Genomic DNA, 19,299 nt, shown 5'->3' on the forward strand with positions numbered 1-19,299 from the left:
GGTCCTGTAACATTATTATAGCGCCTGCGTCCACTGTGACAATTTTTGTGTAAGTATTTTGCAATACAAAAGATTCCAAGTAGACCTCATCAAACATGTTTTTGAACAAACCAGTGAAGTGAAACCAATCATTGTTAATTTAAGCAAACATGTTACATATGATCACCTTCCTTCCACTACTCGGTGTGGTTACCTTTGGTAAGTTACCAGTTTGAATTACTTGAGCCTGGCAGGGATTGGCGCAGGCCTGGCAGGAAGGGTGAAATGTTTGCCATAAATTGACACTCCTTCTGCTGAGCTAAATTAATCCCTCTTCTCGTTTCAGGACCGAAGATGGACTTTTTCAGTCTTTTCGTCCTTTATTTGATTTTTGTTCTGGCCAGTGTTGTTCTGCTCTGCCTGGGGGCAGGACGAAATCGGAATTTCCCGGGACGAATACTAGGGGGAGCTGCTCAGGTAATGCCCTATTCCTTACACTGGTCCCTAATGTCTCATTGTATAACGTTGCTCTTGGTGTGTCTGTAAAGCACGTTTGTGAGGCGCACTATAAAAGCGCACATCTTACTATCATCTGTGTTACCAAGTTAGCCTATAATAACTCCCTGCCCAAAATGCTTCCCATTGCAAGGAATTCTCTAACTCATCTGTTATTCAAACTTTCGTGTTCATGCGGCTTGTGCTAAATTAGTTTTTGCATGCTTTTTACGTGCCCTGGACAAATACTAGCAATTCAAATGCCAAAGTGTCTAAATCTGATGCCCCCTAAGGCTGCACCGGGCCAAATAGACAATCTAGCTGAATTCTGGGGTCGCCGAGACCTGGTGAATAAGTAATGCTCTCTGGCCCCTAGGTTACCGCACAAACATCTGGGGGTGTGTGTAGTAGGGAGTGACACTTTTATGTTGGCAGGGATCCAGTCTGTTGGCATAAACTAGATAAAATGCCCATAGGGGCGCGAAGTCATGCCCCCGGCCAAGTAGCACCGCCGACAGGAGTTTATGAAGTTGAAAATCACTTTCCCATTCATATTTGCCCTGGGGGAGACTGCGTCTGACGCCTGCCTGTCCACCGGAAGTTTAGGAAATCTGATGCAGGTGCAAAGGCCACTTCTTGTGGTAATGTGATCTTGAAAACACCTACCAATGCCCCTCAAGGAAGTACTTACAATGTTGTAAATATGTAATCTATGCCTGTACGTTCCGAATCCTAGTGTGCCTTTGGACTTTTGTGTGACTGCCATCTACTGTTTTATTTTGCTTTTTCTTCTTCCTTGTTGTATTTTGTAACTGGTAAGTGTGTACATTTCCTCAGGTAAACGGTCTTGGTTCTAATGTAAAGCGCTCTGACACCATTGGGTAAAGTCCGCGCTATATTAAACTGCATTGAATGAAAATAGAAAATAAAAATAAACCAGGAGTTCATGTGACTCTTACCTGCACCCGAGCCGTCTCTCGCGTTCTGGCAGGTGAGGGTCCACCCCACACACCTCTTCATGCTGACCACCAGATGGCGATAGAGGTCCGTGCGCCCCTGCACCGCGGCTTCCTGCCCCTCACTGCACTGTCCGTCCTGGTCTCGGGATCACTGTACGCCGACCACCCTACCACAGAGAAGACGAGAGAAACTGGGGAATAAACATCTGCGCCTGTGGTAGCAAAGAGGTCTTCCCTCGAGTAGCTCTGATGCGGCCGCCACAGCCGGGAGTAATTATTTTCTCTGTTCTCTTCCAATTGAATTTTCATGGCTTTGATGTTCCGGCAACAAATTAAGTGCTTCATATAATTAGGGTGCCGCGCGAGAGAGGCGTGAAAGATCACTTGGTCGCGTGCTTCTGAAGTGTGCCTCGTGCTCCCAAGTTGCCGTGCCCAGTCTCGCGCTCTGCATCTGAGCAAACACAATCTGGACTTCATTGATTGACGGCCTCAGAGAGGAGGACAGGAGAGCTTGGTTCATGGGGTGTCGTGTTGGTCCTTTGGATGGACCAGGGGTTGCTATAGCGATGTGTGGCCCACCAAGGCCAGGAAAGGGCTTCTGTTAGGAGGATGCAAGTTGGTGAGCAGGAAGCGTCAACCGCCATCTTTAGATCTTTCTAGCTGGTTTCATCTCCTAGGCTGCCCAATAACCCCATTACCTGTAAACACAAACTCCTTCCTCCAGGAGCTGCACCAGCCCTCCACACTCCTGATCAACTCGTATCTGAGCCTGCCCTCGACCCTCGTGGGCAACACTCAACCCATCACCTAAGCAACTACATCCCCACCCAAACATCATGGCCACTTGCCATTCTTGACCTTCCCCAATCTCCTATTTATGTATTTATTTAAACAATTTATAAAGCGCACAAATACCCATAGGTGTCTCGGCACTATGTACTGGAAGGATAAGCAGACAGCTTGAGAAAGCCTATTGCTTTAACCCCTCCCTTGGTGATGACGGAACCGCTCCGTCATCAGCCGCGGTGGCGCTGTGCTGATGACGGAGCGGTTCCGTCATGGCCTGCCCGACGCGCCTGCGCGGCGCGGATTCCGCGCCTGCGCTGGGCGTTCTATTGAGCGGGCGAGGCCATGACGGAACCGCTCCGTCATAAGCACAGCGCAACCGACGCTGGTGACGGAGCGGTTCCGTCACCAGCATGCGCCCGCCGCATTTCCGCCCCGCCCCCTTAGCACTGCGGCGGAATAGCCGCCGCAGTGAAGGGGTTAAGAGCCAAGTTTCTATTTGTCTAAATGATAGCAGTGTGGGACTAGCCTTAATCTGCAGGGGGAGAGCGTTCCACAGTTTAGATGTAGCCACTATGACGCTTCTGTCCCCCCCCCAGTTGGCTTTCTTAGCTCTGGGGATGATCAGAAGGTTGGCATCTGTTGAGCGAAGAGCAGTATTGGGTGCATAAGCCAAGAAACCTTTCTTCAAGCATTCTGGTCCTGTATTGTGATTTGCCCTATAGGCAATGCATAGGGCCGTAAACTTCTATGATTCTGCAGCTGTCAACCACCTACCTAACAACACGCATGCCACTCCCACCAGTTACATGTAGCTTCATCTCCACCGCTCTGCCACAATCGGTGGACGCATTCAAGGTGGTACTACGCCTTACGCTGTCCACAACAGCACACTGTCAGCGACGTGGAACTTTTATGCTGTGATTGTTGAAAAGTATTGACAACTCATACTCTTATAGAAGCCTGGGTGTGCCCAAGGGGATGTTGTTTCCAGCAGCTAAAAGGCTGAAAGTGTGCACACATGTTTGGCACCATGCCAGAGCACTGCAGATCCTGTTAGACCGTCACAAGCCTCCGAAGCAGAAAGAGCCATCAGGAGGGATGATACATGCTGAACAGCTCAACCGAGAACTAACTTCTGAAAGATGAAAAAAGAAAACCCCTAGGCCAGATTTACTACGAGGGGCACGGGCACTACGCTGCACCGTTTTGTGTTGCCCCTGCAAGCCTTTTGAATAGAGAATGAACTGAATCTTTTACGCTGCCTTGGCCACACAAAACCTTACTAAAGTAACCACCTTAGTTAATGAAACAAATGTATAGGAAACGAAATCATAGTACTTAATTAGACTGCTAGGTGCAAAAAAAAAGAAATTGCTTGCTACATTTGAGTGACTTAGTACTGCAAGGAGTTCGGATTGGTTGACTTCGAAGTGTTTTTATTGTTTCTTCCTTTTCCTAGCCTTCTGGGAAATGTAGTTATTGAATTTACTGATGCTTCTATTCTAAATAAAGGACACCAGAGCTCAGTAGGGGCACCTGCTCTTGCCCTAAATCTCAAGTCGGAGCAGTATTTCAACATAAGAGGACCACCCCGCATTGCCATGTGGAAAGGCTGAGGGCTTGGGTTGCACCTGGGGGCAGGTTGGGGGTGATGGGGGTGGGGGTGTGTTAGTTTGTTTGTTTGTTTTCAGATGGTAGAGGACTACCTAGCTTGCACTTCTGGCCTGTCATGTTTTCCTCACACTCTGACACTGCCGGAAGTGCCTGCGGCCTCTAGAGGTTACGCATAAGGACACTGTCCCCACCATGCTTCGTGCAGACCTGAAGTGGGCTCCTGCCCATGCTGGCGATTGGGATTTTGAAAGAATTTATAAAGTTCACGCCCACTCAAGAGTGTCCCGGCGCTATACGGTCTGTGAAAAGAAAGCAGAGAGTGATTACTGAGAGAAAAGCCAGGTCTTAAGCTTTTTCTTAGAACCAGCTTCAGCCATTGTTTGACGCAAGTCAAGAGGGCGCTTGGTCCACCATTGGTTGCAGTCACCCACACTAATGGAATGGTGGGAGGAAGAACACAGACGAGATGGCCGAGTAGTATTGGGAAAATATCCTTATTAGAACTGAGGCAAAGAGTGGCAGCGAGGCAGGGCTTGTTGATCCCTCACCGCTGCAATGGGCAGATGTAATAGCCACTCGCTCGATCAGGCAGCTCTGGTGTCCATGCTTACCATTTATGCCTCTTGTAGCTGCCATTGGATTACACAGACATCCTGTGTAAAGCATACCTGAAGGAGATACTTAACAAGTTCATACAAACGTGTTTTCTTTATGTTCACAGGTGTGTTCCTGCGTGGTCCCGGAGTGGCTGCAGAGGGTTGTACAGCGCGAGGTGCACAGACTGTTCTATGCTCGGTAGGTAAGCCATGCAGCGCAAGTGCACAACCGGACTATCGTACAACCCATCAACCAACATCCTCTCTCGCTTCCCACCAAGGAGGCTTGGCACCCCCAGGAAGATCTCTGAGGTGGCTTTGTGCTGATATGCAACATGTCCATTGGCCTCTTTTAAGACCCGCTTTACAAAGCTTTGTCTGTGTGTGGTTGATTGTGCATTATTTCAGCCTTAGGTGTTATGTTAATAGTCTTTTTAAAGCGCAGCGGTTACCCGTGGATTTCCTGGCGCCAATTATTTATCCTGAAAACAAAAGCACTGAGGCAATGAGGTTTATTCAGCAAAAAGCCAGGTCTTTAACCCCTTCACTGCGGGGGCTATTCCGCCGCAGTGCTAAGGGGGCGGGCGGCGGGCGCATGCTGGTGACGGAACCGCTCCGTCACCAGCCGCGGTTGCGCTGTGCTCATGACGGAGTGGTTCCGTCACGGCCCCGCCCGCTCAATAGAACGTTCAGCGCGGCGCGGAATCCGCGCCGCGCAGGCGTTCAGAGCGGGCCGTGACGGAACCGCTCCGTCATCAGCACAGCGCGACCGCGGCTGGTGACGGAGTGGTTCCGTCACCGGCAGGGGAGGGGTTATACCCTTCCTAAAGGATAGGAGATCCGTGGCAGGTGGGACTTACTCATGTATTTACAGAAGACATGCTTACTCACAAAAAAAAACCAACATTTGGGATTCAAAGAGGGGAAAGGCACAGGTGGAGTGCTTAGAATCAGAGCGGGATTCACAAAGCTCTTTCCCATACGTAAACATGCATCACTCCCAGAAAATCAGGAAAGATTCCGTAATTCACACCTAAGATAGGAGTAAGACACAATTACATTCAGAAAATAGCTTTGTGAATGAGCCTCTGCAGAGGCCACTCACAGCTCTACCAGTTCACCTCCTTTGTGTACTGCATTACAGTCTGTTGTCCCAGTATACCAATGTCCATGCACAGCTCTGCTAAGATACCTCAACCCGATCTGCATCACATGTAGCACTTAATTACTGAAACCTGCTCTGCCAGTGTGCCTTAATTCATGCTTGAATAGCACCCAGAGACAGTAGAGGCCTCCTGATAGCATAGTACTGGGACCAACACTCAGCCATGCTAATACATCTCAACATTAACTGGCATTGCAACTTCTACCTTAATAGTGGAATCTAGATGCAGTTCTGCCAGTACACTTTAACTCTGAAATGCGTCCCTCTGTCCTTTCGAGACTGGATGCTAGGGCAAGGCACATCGTGGTGGCTATCCAGGGCCCCCCCCAGATTACCCCTGCAAATTAACAATGTTTAACTCATATGGGGCTGAGTTAATAAGGGGTGCATAAAGTGTCACTTTACCCATTGCAACAAAAACCATTGTACTTCTGTTGCTTTCTTAGTGTAAAGACCTACAAAGCTTTACCAATGAACTTCATTCTTTTTCTTTGTTTCACCCCCTGGTTTTCAAGTGCCTCAACGCAACTCAGCCTCTTCTCTAGCGAATCAATAAAATCGGGGAAAAATACAAGAAAAAGACACCTGATGACTGATTTGTCATCATGATAGACTGCATCAATATCTCTTGCAATCTCAACAGCAGATATTCCTGAAGGTTTAACCAAATGGCGTTAGGCCTAGCTTTAGAAGGTAAGAGTGTATGAGATAAGTCTGCAGCTTTATTACAATAGATAATCTATTGAATCCATTCATGTGTGGAAGAAAGGGTGTCCCTTCCCCACCTCCTCACCGGACATCCATGCGCTAATAGGAGCCCCAGAGCTGGGTATTTCCTCATAGCAACAGGAACATCCTTAACCGACCCCAAATGTAAAAGCCAGCATTTGTAAAGTGCACAGCTACCTCCGGAGAGGTGTCCCGGCGCTGGGGGGCGTCGGGAAGATTAAGCGAGCTATTGCCCAGAGTCACATGGTGCTGAGCTAACCTGCCTCCGGAGCCGGGGATCGAACCGCGAACACTCTGGTCTGGAGTCAGGCACCCTGGCCGCTACGCCAACAGTACACGCATCGGGCACTTCTCTGACACCTCATTCTGCCTAGTTTATTGCAAATGTTCTGCCAGTAAGTTTGTATACCTGGACCCCACCAGGCCAAGTTCCTGAGGTCCACCCATCTCTATTGCATCTTATACATCTGACATCAGCAGTCAGTCCATATTTCTGTAAACTGGTAGGTGTATAAGTGATACCGCTGTATGAACCTAAACTGAATTAGCCTGTGTTTGCTACTGAGAGAGACACTACTAATTAATTAGCAGCATTATAGACATAGTTTATCAGAGACGCATCAGGCTTTTTAATATGTTTTATTCAGCACTCAAAATGCCAGCTTAATCTGTTGGCGTTGACACTGCTTGCTAAGCTTACGCTTGACTTCTCTCTCTTGCTTTGCAGAAGCTGGGTTTTTCTTGCCCTGCATGTTATTTTGGAAGCTGCGGTGTACAGCGAATACACCCTGGAGATCTATGGCTACTGCTCTGAGCTGGAGTTCAGCAGGTACCATCTCCTCCTGCCCTACGTGCTGGGTTCTGTCAACATGGGCTTCTTCTGGCTCTGCTGCACGACTGACCCTGGTAAGCTAAGACGTAGCGAAGGAAGGAATATGTTACTTACCCTGTAAGCATTTATTCATAGCAGGTAGTGCTGTAGATGCATATGCTTAGCATATCCTGCCATCTAGTGTTGTGCTTGGACTGTTGTAAGTTGTTTTTCTTCAAAGATCTCTGAGTCACAAGTTATTATGACTCCTCCTCCATGGTGTATTGCACAGGTTCCTCTGCTTCTTTGTTAGATTGTTTTTGGCTCATGGGGTGAGCTTTAGGAAAGGAGCAATATAGTGATACAAAAGATAAACATGCGAATAAAATTAAGTACAGTAAATAATGTTAGATAGATGAGAATATACATCAACCAACAACTTCCGGGGAGGAGGGTGGGTGCATATGAATCCACGGCAATACATGCTACAAATAGATGCTTACAGGGTAACATATTCCATTTGTAGCGTTTGTTGGCTGTAGATGCATATGCTTAGCATCGAATGTACAGCAGTGCTCCCCTAAGCATTGGCTAGAGATTGGTTGATGTAGATGTTCGAAAGAGAGCTCTTGCCCAACTTTAGCTTATTAATTAGATAAGGCATCAACACAATAGTGTTTTGTAAATATATGTGGGTTATTCCATGTGGCTGCTATACAAATATCTTTTATTGGGATGTTTCCTAAGAAAGCCAGTGTGACTCCTTTTTACGTGTGGAATGAGCTCTTGGAGGTACTGTAAGTATCCTTTTTGCTCGGTGGTAATAAGTTAGAATGCACCTAACTATCCTTTAGGAAATTCCTGCATTGGATATGGGGGACCCATGTTGTGGCTTTGCAAATGCAACAAAGAGTTGTGCTTTAACCCCTGGCATGCTGATGACGGCCCCCAGCTGTCATGGACTACGATGCTTGTGTGCAGATGACGGCTGGGGGCCGTCATAAACCCGCCCACTCGCGATTCTGCCGCACAGGCGCAGAATCGCGGCCGCATGGAAGGGGTTAATAAAGAACTTGGTTCTATCTATGATATTTTGTGTATACAGGGCTCTTTCCGCTAATGAGTCTGGTTTAGGGAAGAAAACTGGTAGCTCTGTAGTTTGGCTTTTGTGAAAGGCAGACAATACCTTTGGTAGAAACTTTGGGTTGGTACGGAGTACCGGTTTTGTTGGAGATATTTGAAAGAATGGGTCTTTTAAAGTAAGTGCTTGGAGTTCACCTATTCTCCTAAGGAAAGTGATGGCCACTAGGAAAGCAACTTTCCATGTAAGGAATGGAAGTTCACAGGAGTGAAGTGGTTCAAATAGTGGTCCCATAAGTCAAGTGAGAACAATGTTAAAATTCCAAACTGGGGCTGGGGGAATGGAAGGTGATATGATTCTTTTTAGTCCTTCCATAAAGGCTTTAATCACTGGTATTTTAAAGAGTGACGTGTTGCCAGTTTTGCATGTAAGCAGCTAAAGCTGCTAAATGTAATCTGATAGATATATGTGCGTGTCTTGCTTGCTGTAGGTGGAAGAGATAGGCCACTGAGGTGTTCTACTGTTGGTGATAACGATTTGTTTATTTAAACAGGAATGAACAAATATTTTCCATTTTGCTGCGTAGCAAGCTCTTGTCTTGGTCTACGTACTTGTTTAAGTAAATCCATACATTCTTGTGGTAAGTTAAGGTGCCCAAATTCTAGGATCTCAGGAGCCAGATCATTAGATTGAGGTGTTTGGGATTTTGATGCATCACTCTCCCTTGATTCTGTATTGGGAAATGTGGCCAAAGAGGTAGTTTTTCGTATGGCACTACCAACAGTTGCAGTAGGGTTGTTAACCATGCCTGCTGTGCCCATGTTGGGTATCAGGATTAGTGGGGATATTAGGATTAGTGTGAGGGATGTTTGTGTTAATTTTTGCACCACATATGGAATTAGTGGGAGAGTGGGCAAAGCATATGCACATGTCCCTGACCAGTTCATCCATAGGGCATTGCCTCTGGAGCGTTTGTTAGGAAACCTGTGGGGCTCCCCACTGTTTGAAGTAGGAGTGGTATATTGATTTCCCACTCGTGCACTTGTTGGTGAATTCTGCTGAGCATATCTGCAAAGTTGTTATCCACCCTAGGAGGCATAGCTGTGATGCTGTTTGTTAACATAGTGCATTGCAGTCAGGTTGTCTGTACGTATTAGTACTATCTTGTTGTGAAGACAACTGTGAAAAGATTTCAGAGCTAGTTAAATTGCTAGAAGCTCCAGATGATTGATGTGAAATTATTTTTGATATATTGACCATAGACCATGTACTGTGAGGCTTTGCATATGTGCTCTCCACCCCCGAAGAGGTGCATCTGTCGTAATCTACAGAATTGGGGCTTTGAAGATCAGATTGTTGCTGTTCCACCACTGCAGAGAGTGATGGGTTGCTGGCCCTGTCATCCCTAGATCTTCTCAATGCCCTTTCACTTGAGACCATTGTGACTGAAGAGTGCGTTGAAGGGACTCTTATGTTGGCGAGCATTTGGTACTATGGCTATACATGATGCCATAATTCTTAGAAAACTCATGACTATTTTTACTGAGAGCTGAGTTTGTGGTTGTAACAGAGGTAATGCTAGTTTGAAGGTTTGTACTCTTTCTGGACTGGGATAGGCTTTGGCTGTGACTGAGTTTAGTGTTGCACCTAGAAAGGGTTGTACCTATAGAGGTTGCGGTTGCATGTGAGACTTCGGTATATTTAGAGAAAACCCTAACTTGTGTAGAAGGTTGATCACTTGTTGGGTGTCTTGAAACCACTGCTGTTTGGTTGGACTTTGGATGAGCCAGTCGTCTAGATAGGGGAAAATATGTATGCCTCTCCTTCCGAGATATGCCGCAAGGCATTTGATGAAGACCCTTGGGGCTATAGTGGCTCCGAATAGTAGGACCTTGAACCAATAGTGCTGCCCATTGACTTGGAAATAGAGATAGCGGCGGTGCGCTGGATGTATCGGAATATGGAAATGGTTAATGCTGTCCTGAAATCTCCTTGTTGTACCAATGGAATCACTTCTTGTAGTGTTACCATGTGGAAGTGTTTTGAGGAGATGTAACTGTTGAGTGGTCTTGTGTCTGGAATTGGCCATCAGGTTTTGTCCTTATTGGGAATGAGGAAAAATAGTGGGTTTGCCCCGTGTCCCTGATGTTGTTTTGGGCCTACATGTTTTGCGTCCTTGGTGGTATTGTAGGAGGTGTGTACTTTAGTTCTAAACAATACCCATCATTGATTATAGAGGACACCAACTAATCTGTGGTGGTTTTTCCACTGACGGTGGATTTGTTGTAGCCGTCCCCCAATATGTTGTGGCAGGAGGCTTAGATGGTCAGTGTTTTGGAGGTGGGGGAGCTTTAGCAGTGAACCCTTGTCTTTTATTGTTTCTATAGAGTGGCCTACAGTATGTAGCTCTTTAAATTGTTCTTGATAGGACCCATGTTGTTTTTGGCCACTGCCTGAGTTGGTGGATGTACCCACTTTTGCTGACCCTCTATACTGACCTCTGCAAAAGGAACCTCTGTGTTGAAAAGTTTGGGGGGCTCCCATAGCTTTAACAGTGTCGACCGTATCCTGTTTTATTTTCTCTAGCATTTCATCCACTTGTGGTCCAGATACGTTCTGACCATCAAATGGGAGGTTTAAAAGGTGATGTTCTACATCTGGCTTAAAGCCAGAAACCCAGAGCCATGCATGTCGTCTAATGAGTATGCTGGTATTTACCTCTCACGCACTGGTATCCGCATAATCCAGTGCACATTGTATGGTGGCATTTGATATTGTCCTACCTTCTTCTGCCAACGGAGTCCCTCTTTGTCGGAATTGGTCTGTGAGCTGTTGTACAAGCCCCTGCATTTCCTCCTATTGGGCACGACTGAGAGTAAACCAACAGAGTTTGTGATGTGTAGGTGGTTGGCTGCTTGTGCAGCAACACGTTTACTTACTGCATCGTATTTTTTACTCTTTGTCTGGGGTGGGGTGGGGGAGGAGCATCCCTGTGCCTTGGGAAGTTGCTCTTTTTCTAAGCAGGATGTACTGCTAGGGAGTCCGGGGTGAACTGACCTCTGATGTATTCAGGGTCTGATGGGCATGGTTTATATTTTTTCTCTATTCTAGCGGTGATCATCCTAGATTTAACTGGTTTAAAAATGTCTTGAGTGGATATTAGCATGCCTTTTAACATGGGAAGGGACTGTGCTGTTTTTTGTGATCTGTTTAGTGTTTCCACCAAAACATCCTGCTCAAGTGTATGTAGCGCCACCTTGTGGTAATGTGCTGCCCTACTGATGATGTTGTGGTAAGATGTGATGAGATCGGGTGGTGATGGTTTAGAGCAGAGGTCTTCAAACTTTTGGGTGCAGAGACCCCCCTGTCAACATTTTCAGTCATAAGGACCCCCTCCTGACAAACATTTCTAAACCTGTAGTCAGGGCTTCTGGAATTACGAGGCAGGTGAGGACTAAATTACACGGAAGGCTTGACTAAATTGTGTGAGAGGAAAATGTAAATGTTATGTGATGCCACGTTATTTTGGGATAGAATTGCTTCATTATTTTGACATTTTTTTGCTCACAATAAAACAGTACCAGTTTACAACCAAAATACAGCAATTAACATCAGAAAGATGTCTAGTCAACCTTTGTGATGGGCCTTCCACTCCACAGGAATACGTGCTGCCACATTAGAAGCTCACCTGGCCCTGTCCGGGAGCAGCAGGGGTCCCTAAAACCCTGCCCTCTGTGGATGAGAAGAGTGCCCATGTGAGTGCACGGTGAGCGATGCAACAGTATGAGAGTAGGGAAAGAGGAGTGACTGCAGGGTGAGTGAGGTGGCCATATGAATTTGAGTGTGGATATAAGTGCAGAGTGGGATGAAAGAATGCATGGTTAATGATGGGCTTGTTTGAGCGAGTTGCCAATTGAGCAGTGAAGGGGCAGGTGAATGAGGTGTCTGTCACATGAGTGCAGGATGAGTGCAGATGAGTAGCGTGACTGCAGGTTGAGGTACAGGGAGACCATTGCAAGTGCATTGTGATTGAAGAGTGATCACTGTGAGTGCAGGGCGAGAGGGTGAATGATGTGAGTGCATGGTGATCAGTGTGAGTGCATTGTGATCGCTGTGAATGCAGGGTGAGCATGAAAGTGAAGTGCTAGAATGAGGAGTGAGTTCTCTGAATACAGGGTGCATTTCCAGACAGTTGAAGAAACTCAACATATTATTGACTGCGGCGTAGGGTTTAAGATATAGGTTAAACTATTGCTATTATGACATTAATCAGGGATCGAGGGTGGAGGAAATAAATATTCTGATCTTGCAACATACTTCCAGTCTTATGATTAGGGTTGCCTGCTCAATATTTTGATGTCCCAGACAGTACAAAAATAAGCAGTCACGTAAAGCTGTTTTTTCAGCACTCATCTGTGCATATATAAATAGAAAGCACTTTTAATTGTGTTCTAGGGCAGCCTCAATGATCCATGACTGATAAAGGGAACAGAGACCGAAAAGTCACATTACGAATGTATTTATTTATGCGTTTTTATATAGCGCGGACTTTACCCGAAGGTGTCAGAGAGCTTCACAATAGGAACAGTAATGTTACATGAGGAGAAAATTACAAGTGAACAAAGTACAAAAGCAAATGTTAAGTTACATGAGGCAAAAGTGACAATAGCGATCAACCAAAATACAAGAGGTAGCAAACGGTACATTACATGAGGAAAAAGTGATATGTGTGCAGGTTACAAAAGCGTACAAAGTAAAAGTAGAGGTATAATACTGCAACAAATGGCACACTCAAACACAAGAACAAACGTTACGTAGGCAATGGTGGCACTTGTGCAAGTATCTAAATCAAACAAAATGTGAGAGGTAGCAAACAGTGTGTTACAAGAGAAATGGCTGGTATTTTTTTTCTTCTGACAACTCTACTTTTTATTATTTCTTTTTATGAAATACATTCTCACACTATTGCAGTAAATGTAAAATACAAATGTAAGGGAAAGGCTGAGTTGGGGCCCAGGGGGTACTGGAACTATAAAAAAAAAACTAAGCCTCAGTGACCAGTTTTCAAAAGCTATGTAAATATGCAAATGGCCGTTAACGACCTGTGAAAAACTCAGGGGTGCCGGGCTGTGCTGGAGATAAGACGGCAGACACAGCCCAGCGCAGCTCACAGCAAGCTCGAGCTGAGACACACTATGGGGGAGGAGGGGGGGCTGAATCCCTGTAGTCAGATGGGCCTGGGGAAGAAGTGTGATCGGGAATGCGCGACCCCCTTTCAATCACTCCGTGGCCCCCCTGGGGGTCGCGCCCCACACTTTGAAGACCCCTGGTTTAGAGGGTCTCCAAACCGGTCCTGGAGGGCCGGATCCATGCCAGATTTTTAAAATAACTACATGTATCTCAATGGGGATATCCCAAAAATCTGGCATGGATCCGGCCCTCCAGGACCGGTTTGGAGACCTCTGAGGGCTGTAGGTCTGGGTCGATGTCCTCTACCGGATCTGCGTCATATAAGTCCCATGGGACTTGTGGATCCGCTTGCGAGTCTGGAAAGTATGTTGCCTCCTCCCCAAGAACTATTTCATCCGAGTATGAATGCCCCTGAGAGATATGTGGCTGCTGTTGCTGTTGTTTTGATCCCTTGAGTGTCTCCCGCATCCTTCCTTCCACTCTCTGTGCCTGGACTGGGGAGGTGATACGATTATTATAGTTGTATGTAAACAATGTTGTCTTCACCTTGCAGGTACAATAACCACATACAACCAAGCATTCTACCTCCAGGTATACAAATATGACGGGGTCTTGTTTCATAAGGGCAGAATATGTGGCACTTGCCAGACTGCGAAACCAGCTCGTTCAAAGCATTGTGGTAAGATTTGACATTACGTTCAGTGTAATATTGTGTTAGGAGCATTCCAAAATGTATTCCTGTTAACACCAGTTTGGGAATATTCCATGTGTAACTCTCTCTTTACCCCACAGTGAGTAACATCCCCATTTTGGGGTCTGAAGAACACACCAGTAAGAGACCCTATTGGTTTAACACCATTGTAAGGCACTTCTCCTGACTTGCCCGGCAAGAACTTCTCAGGCACTGCCTACAGTTCACCTCATGTTAAGATATTCTCTTGCATTACTTTTGCTTCACCCCATGGTAAGAACTTCTCTGCAATTGCCTGTGCTTCATACTATGGGAAGACCTTCGACGGCAGTGCTTCCTCCACACCCCACAGTGAAAACTGCCCCAACCCAGCCCCGCCCCACCCTCTGGTACATACTTTTTTGGCTTTGCTACTGGTTTGCCCCAAGGTAAGAACATCTCCTCCCATTGATATAGATTCCAGAACCAGACTCCATTTTTAAATACACTTAGCATTAGCTTGATTGAGTTGCTTTCCATTGTCAACCTCAAACAAGTGGTCTGCACACTTCACAGCATGCATACACATTCATTTTGCAGCACATCATCTTCTCAATTATCTATCAGCAGAATAGGAAACATAAATCTGGCCAAGATGTCCTACATCTTAGCGTCGCATGGTACACATGTTAAGCTAGAGCGCTACTGTGTGCGCAAGAGGCGATGCATATCAGGAACACTGGTTCCAGCTGGATTTTTCCACCTCGTTTCTGCCTTGCTTTTCACTCATAGTTAGCTAGACTTAAGCAGTGGTCAGTTTGTTATATGAACAGTGAGATTTGTTCATTCAGGTGGGAGAGGCCTTTGCACCCGAGCCTTCCAGAAAAAAGTTAGATTCCAGACTGCTGGTTGGTGCCCCTTTCTGGGCCGAGATTGGATACCCTCACAGAAGCTGAGTTGAGCTGTGCTCAGCTGGTAGAGTGCATGCTTTCATTGAGAAAACAGAGGCACTCCCTGCTCATTCAGCCAAGAGTCTGATAACAGAAGTACACTGTGATCAGGTATGCGGCGTGGCAATTGAAACATTCTCCAAGGCAGGCAAAGTAAGTTTACTTTATACTCTCAGGGTAGTGCTGAACATAGGGTGTAGGAGTTGGGAAACATATTCCTGGAAAACATGGTGGAAATGTTTGTCGTTTTCACATTTATAGTAGCAATATGCTCTATGTTTTGTGGTCACAGTGCATGTACTAAATAGAAAAATACAGCACAAAACCATTTTCAACATACATTGTCATTATTATTACAGGTTCTTGAGTGTGATATTCTGAGCACAAAAAGGTGGGTTTCCCAATAACCACTGTATCCCTGGAGAACAAAGGGATTGTTTTGTTTCCAGACAGTACTTCCCCCCCATGTGGAATAGGGCAGAATACAGGTCTGCTGTAAACCAGATGTGCCATACATAGCACATTGAACCAAGTCCTTCCGTTATAGTGGTAGGGGATCTAAACCTCTAGACTTTGGATATATCCAGAGATACATAATTCCATTCTCCAGCATATCAACATGTTACTTCGGTTGAAATTGACATGAGCGGAATAAGGCCTGATACGACAATTAACATACAGCGATGTTATGAGGATTTTGGGCGTAATGATTTTTCTTTGACATTAGATAATAGATCTGAGATGATACAAACCTATATGAATGGGAAAGGGAATAATATAACCTTAAAAGTCCCTGGTGCAGCAAAAAAATGCTTTAATGCTGCTTTCATTAATGGGATATACTGAGAAAAGTAATTCATCGTCTGTTTGTAATGCACATATAACCCAAATGCAAACAACTATGCAGGGGTAAGGGTTGATCGAATAAAAATACTCAGGAAAGTAAGATTTTGTAATAATTTTTAGTCTAATGCAGACTGGCGGCCTTGTAATAACATTGCAGTTGTTTTACCTTACCGTTGGAACTTACCTATTGTTTCTCATCATGGTAGACTTGCTTAGTGTACTTCTGACCAGTCCTCCATGGCACGAACCTCTGCAGGATTGCAATTCTTACTCTACTTTTTGCTGCTTAAAACTACAAAAGAAAGTTTGCTTAACATACACGTAAGAACTTGCAGAACATTTCTCCTAAACAGCAAGGCTGTACCATTTAATGCATCACTTTTACTTCTCTGGGGTTGAGTGTTTGCAATGTTCAGCACTCCATCCATCATCTCCTTGTGTTTGCTTTGTTCGCCCTTAGTTGGCAGGGTATGCCCAGACGTGGGTCCCTTGCTCACTTTGCCACAAAATTCAAGCTAGCCTGGCTGATGATGGCTGTTAGCCAGAAACCGGTCCCAGGATGCTTGTTTCCGGTCCAGGGAAGACATGGCTTGGTAGTTCGGTCTGGACTGTTCCCATGAGGCACAGGGCAAGACTGATTTGCATATGGCTGTGTCTGAACTGGGGTGGCGGAGTGAGCTAAAGAACGATGATGGATTCAACCCAGATTTGTGACTGGGGGTGAGTGTTTGCAATGTTCAGCATTCCGTCCATCATCTCCTTTTGATCACTTTTACTTCTCACCAGAGTAAGAAATTCCATGGTAGCCATCATCAGTCTCTACTGGAAGCATATCTCTACCCAAAGACCTGTCGTCTGAGTAACAATTCATGTATTTTTCCTTTTGCCTCCAGGTGTGTGCGACAGATGTGTTCATCGATTCGACCACCATTGTGTCTGGGTGAATAACTGCATTGGCGCTTACAATGCTAAATATTTCCTCGTCTACCTCATCACGTTGACTCTAATGACTGTAGACCTCGCTGGCATCATCACGTACTTCTTGGTGAAGGTGGTCTTTCTATCAAACATGTTGATGGGAAGTTACTTGGACACACAAGGACAGGAGCATGCTGTGGAAATGCTTTTCATTATTCAGGTGATTCAGAGACCTCGCACTATCAATTTAGGCTAGAATGGGTAGGAGTGTGGGAACACAAGTAGGGGTCATATGAAGAGCAGGAGATAACTGAATATCCTCTAGGTGTTCATATTCTTGCAGTGCATGTTGATACTTTCCATATTAATTTGGTTCCCTTTATGATGAAGACTTTTTTTTTTACAGAAAACTCTATCCCTGCGTTGGAAAAATATATTTTTATTGGCCCACAATCATATCAACAAATTATACTCCTAGCTCTGATCCTGACTTACTGATATAGCTTAATAATAAAGGTTTCCCCATGTCCTGAAGAAGGATCCTTCCACTTGTTTTGATAGCCGAAAAACGTTGACACTCCCTTTACACTATATTGCATGTCCCAGCCGATGCTAAATTTACTTGTTCTATCGATGTACCCAGGATGGAAACTTGTGGCTGAACGTATCACAAAACATATAATACACTTACCTTTTATTGTGTACGAAGTCTTAAGACAATAAGTCACAAATCTGTCTTGGGGTATTGTGTGAGCATGTGATTTTTTTTGCCCCTGTAAAAGCAAATTAAATGATGTATTACATGTGTGCAGTACTGCAAGTGATGCAATGAAGCATCAGGTCTTCATTTTGTCTCTAACTATAGCATTCAGCTAGGCTTTCTATTCTTATTTTTCTAACTCAAATTATTGCAGATCAAACTTGATTTGAAAGTCTACCCGAGCGTTCCAAGTAGTCCCCACACAGCCAATCAGAGATGCTAAGTTGTGTGGTTTGTTCCATTTTTAGGTTCTCTACTGAGGAACTAGTATATTATAACTAAGAGGTTGGCTATCAATTAATGTATTCTAGTTTGTCAAACAAAAGCATTTAAGGATGGTAATGCATTTTAGTATTACCAGTGCTTTAACCATTGACCTGGAGGTGAAGAAATCAGTCACCTAGTGTCAACTGTTAAGTCGCAGCCACCAGCCTTACAACAATCCCTTTGTTCGGCTAGCTTTCTACCCATTGCCAACAGCATCTGCAATATACACACTACGGAAATGGCAGACTTTGAGTAGCACACCCATGCTGAACTGCCACCATTATCTGTTTACTCTCTTTTAGTCTTGTGTAGCTGTTTGCATTTGTAGATTTTCTGTTGACCGGTTGGCCTTTTAAATACTTTGCATTTATTTTCTTTGTTTAGCATCTGTTCCTGACCTTCCCAAGAATCGTCCTCCTCCTTGGATTTCTCATCATTCTCTTCTTATTGATCGGAGGTTACACTTGCTTTGTTCTCTACCTTCTGCTCAGAAACCAGACCTCCAATGAGTGGTGTAAGGCGCGGGCACAGGGGTGCTTGTCATGTCTACAGCACGTCCCCCATAATCAGCATGTCCACTACCAGAACATCTACACAAAAGGCTTCTTAGCTAACATCAAAGAGGCCTTACAGCCAACTGCAAGCTTGAAGGAGAAAGATAAATAAAGGAAATCAGCGAGGAGAGAACCATTTGTTTGACGAGTGTCTGTATTTCCTCTACACCAGTGTGCAACAGGAGAACATCTCTCTTAAGGTGCTCGGGTAGCTTGCCAGACAGACATGGGCCATCTTTTTGATTTGGATGAGGCGGTAGGCAATCTCAGCTACTGGACTACAGATTGTGGGAAGAGATTTACTTTGGTGGCTCAATTTCGCAGTTGTTATTTATGTGAGCCTGGAAGCTCTCTGGTGTGACAAAGTATAGAAAAGTTTCTCAGTACAAAGACCAGTCTCAAAATATGTCAGTGACTTGCTTTTAACACATTGTACACAAAACAGCTGAGCACTCCGGCACATCCCATATTTCAACAACTAAAACGCAATACCATTTGAAGGAAGAATCCACATTAACAGTCCGCAATGTATGGAGATCCCTCTTCCATAACAAACTACTCCAAACTCCCACCTACCCTAACCCCTCTGAATCTAATGGCTGTCTTTTTCTGTATCAGAGAAAGTTGATGTGGTGCAAGCAACACGAAACGTCTACCAACATAGTAACCTGCGTGCCTTATTTCTCCAGTTGTTAGTGGAGTTTTGAAAAAATTGCTGAATTGTTGTTGAGTGAGATAACCTCTTGCACTGCTGATTATTTTACATTGTTAGCTTCTCTCTGCTTATAAATCACGTGTGAGGAAAAGAAGTGTATTATAAGGTGTGGTTGTACGACTACACTGTGTAATACCCTTACAGACCCCTTTAGGACCCTTAGGTTTTGTTTGTCAAACCTTCAATTTATTCCTAGGTAGTTGTGGCTCTG

At 45.2% G+C, this 19,299-nt stretch overlaps 1 protein-coding gene across 4 annotated transcripts in view; it reads left to right on the forward strand.

Moving 5' to 3' along the window:
- The window catches only part of ZDHHC4 (zDHHC palmitoyltransferase 4), a 42,681-nt gene extending 23,644 nt beyond the window's left edge, over positions 1-19,037 (forward strand). For all 4 annotated transcript variants that reach the window (XM_086940473.1, XM_086940472.1, XM_086940474.1 and 1 more), the window contains 6 exons: positions 326-456; positions 4,558-4,631; positions 7,054-7,232; positions 13,962-14,087; positions 16,768-17,012; positions 18,204-19,037. In XM_086940473.1, coding sequence (XP_086796599.1) covers positions 334-456; positions 4,558-4,631; positions 7,054-7,232; positions 13,962-14,087; positions 16,768-17,012; positions 18,204-18,485 — 1,029 coding nt within the window. In that variant the 5' untranslated portion in view covers positions 326-333 and the 3' untranslated portion in view covers positions 18,486-19,037. The remainder of the gene's footprint in view (positions 1-325; positions 457-4,557; positions 4,632-7,053; positions 7,233-13,961; positions 14,088-16,767; positions 17,013-18,203) is intronic.
- The last annotated feature ends 262 nt before the right edge of the window (positions 19,038-19,299 follow it).

The sequence above is a fragment of the Lissotriton vulgaris genome, chromosome 10 (assembly GCF_964263255.1).
Source record: "Lissotriton vulgaris chromosome 10, aLisVul1.2, whole genome shotgun sequence".
NCBI lineage: Eukaryota > Metazoa > Chordata > Amphibia > Caudata > Salamandridae > Lissotriton > Lissotriton vulgaris.